Source organism: Sesamum indicum, linkage group LG1 (genome assembly GCF_000512975.1).
Source record: "Sesamum indicum cultivar Zhongzhi No. 13 linkage group LG1, S_indicum_v1.0, whole genome shotgun sequence".
In the NCBI taxonomy this organism is placed as follows: domain Eukaryota; kingdom Viridiplantae; phylum Streptophyta; class Magnoliopsida; order Lamiales; family Pedaliaceae; genus Sesamum; species Sesamum indicum.
This window is the reverse complement of record NC_026145.1, coordinates 11,183,923-11,184,860: the sequence shown is the minus strand read 5'-3', so window position 1 is coordinate 11,184,860 and position 938 is coordinate 11,183,923. Positions and strand designations below refer to the sequence as shown.

The window sequence follows — 938 nt, the reverse complement described above, 5'->3', positions numbered from 1 at the left end:
GGGTATCGGATTGGCATCTCACCTCTCACAAACGATGTCCTAGCAAGGATTTCATCAAGTTCTTCATTCCGAATGCCTGCCGTAAAAATGCATGATTTGGAGGTGTTAACGGAAAGGCCGGATGCGTCCCTAAAAACTTTCAGGCATTCCATCAGGATGTGGATAGATGGAAGGTCTTCTCGAGAGAAAAGCATCAAGTCGTCAGCAAAGAGGAGGTGGGTGATTTTCAACTTTTCACACTTCGGGTGATAGTTGAAGTCTGAGTTGCAAGTCTTCCTCTTGATCATGCGGGACAGGTATTCCATGCCAAGTAGGAAGAGGGCTGGCGACATCGGGTCCCCTTGCCGTAGGCCTTTCTTCCCCGGGAAGAATCCGTGTAGGGAACCATTCAAAGATACAGAAAATGATGAGGTGCAGACGCACTCCATTATCCAGGCAATAAACATAGGGGGAAAACCATACCCGTGAAGTACTCGGGAGAGAAATATCCACGAGACCGAGTCATATGCCTTGCGAAGATCGATGTTGATAGTACATCGAGGTGAAATCCGTTTCCTCGAGTACTGCGCACCATTTCTTGCGCCAAGAAGATATTGTCGGTGATGTTGCGACCTCCAATAAATGCAGATTGGCAATGGTCGATTAGGTGCTCCAATGCAGGTGCAAGTCTGTCCGATATAATTTTCGTGATGGCTTTGTATATGACATTGCAGCACGAAATCGGTCGGTAGTCGGCAACGGAAGAGGAATGCTCTGATTTGGGCACGAGAGCAATGACGGTGTGGTTCAGTTGCCGTAGCATCCGTCCATTCCTAAAGAAATCCAGAACGACCCTGCATACTTGGTCACCCACCACATTCCATGCTTTCTTGAAGAAGCATGAGGAATATCCATCGGGGCCGGGTGCCTTGTTGTCGTTGATGTTGAACGTCTTTGAC

The 938-nt window shown here is 48.2% G+C and overlaps 1 protein-coding gene across 1 annotated transcript in view; it reads right to left on the bottom strand.

The window, feature by feature from the left end:
* LOC105164532 overlaps positions 428-938 on the bottom strand; it is a 1,827-nt gene continuing 1,316 nt past the window's right edge. Inside the window, exon 2 of the mRNA XM_011083186.1 lies at positions 428-931. Coding sequence (XP_011081488.1) covers positions 428-931 — 504 coding nt within the window. The remainder of the gene's footprint in view (positions 932-938) is intronic.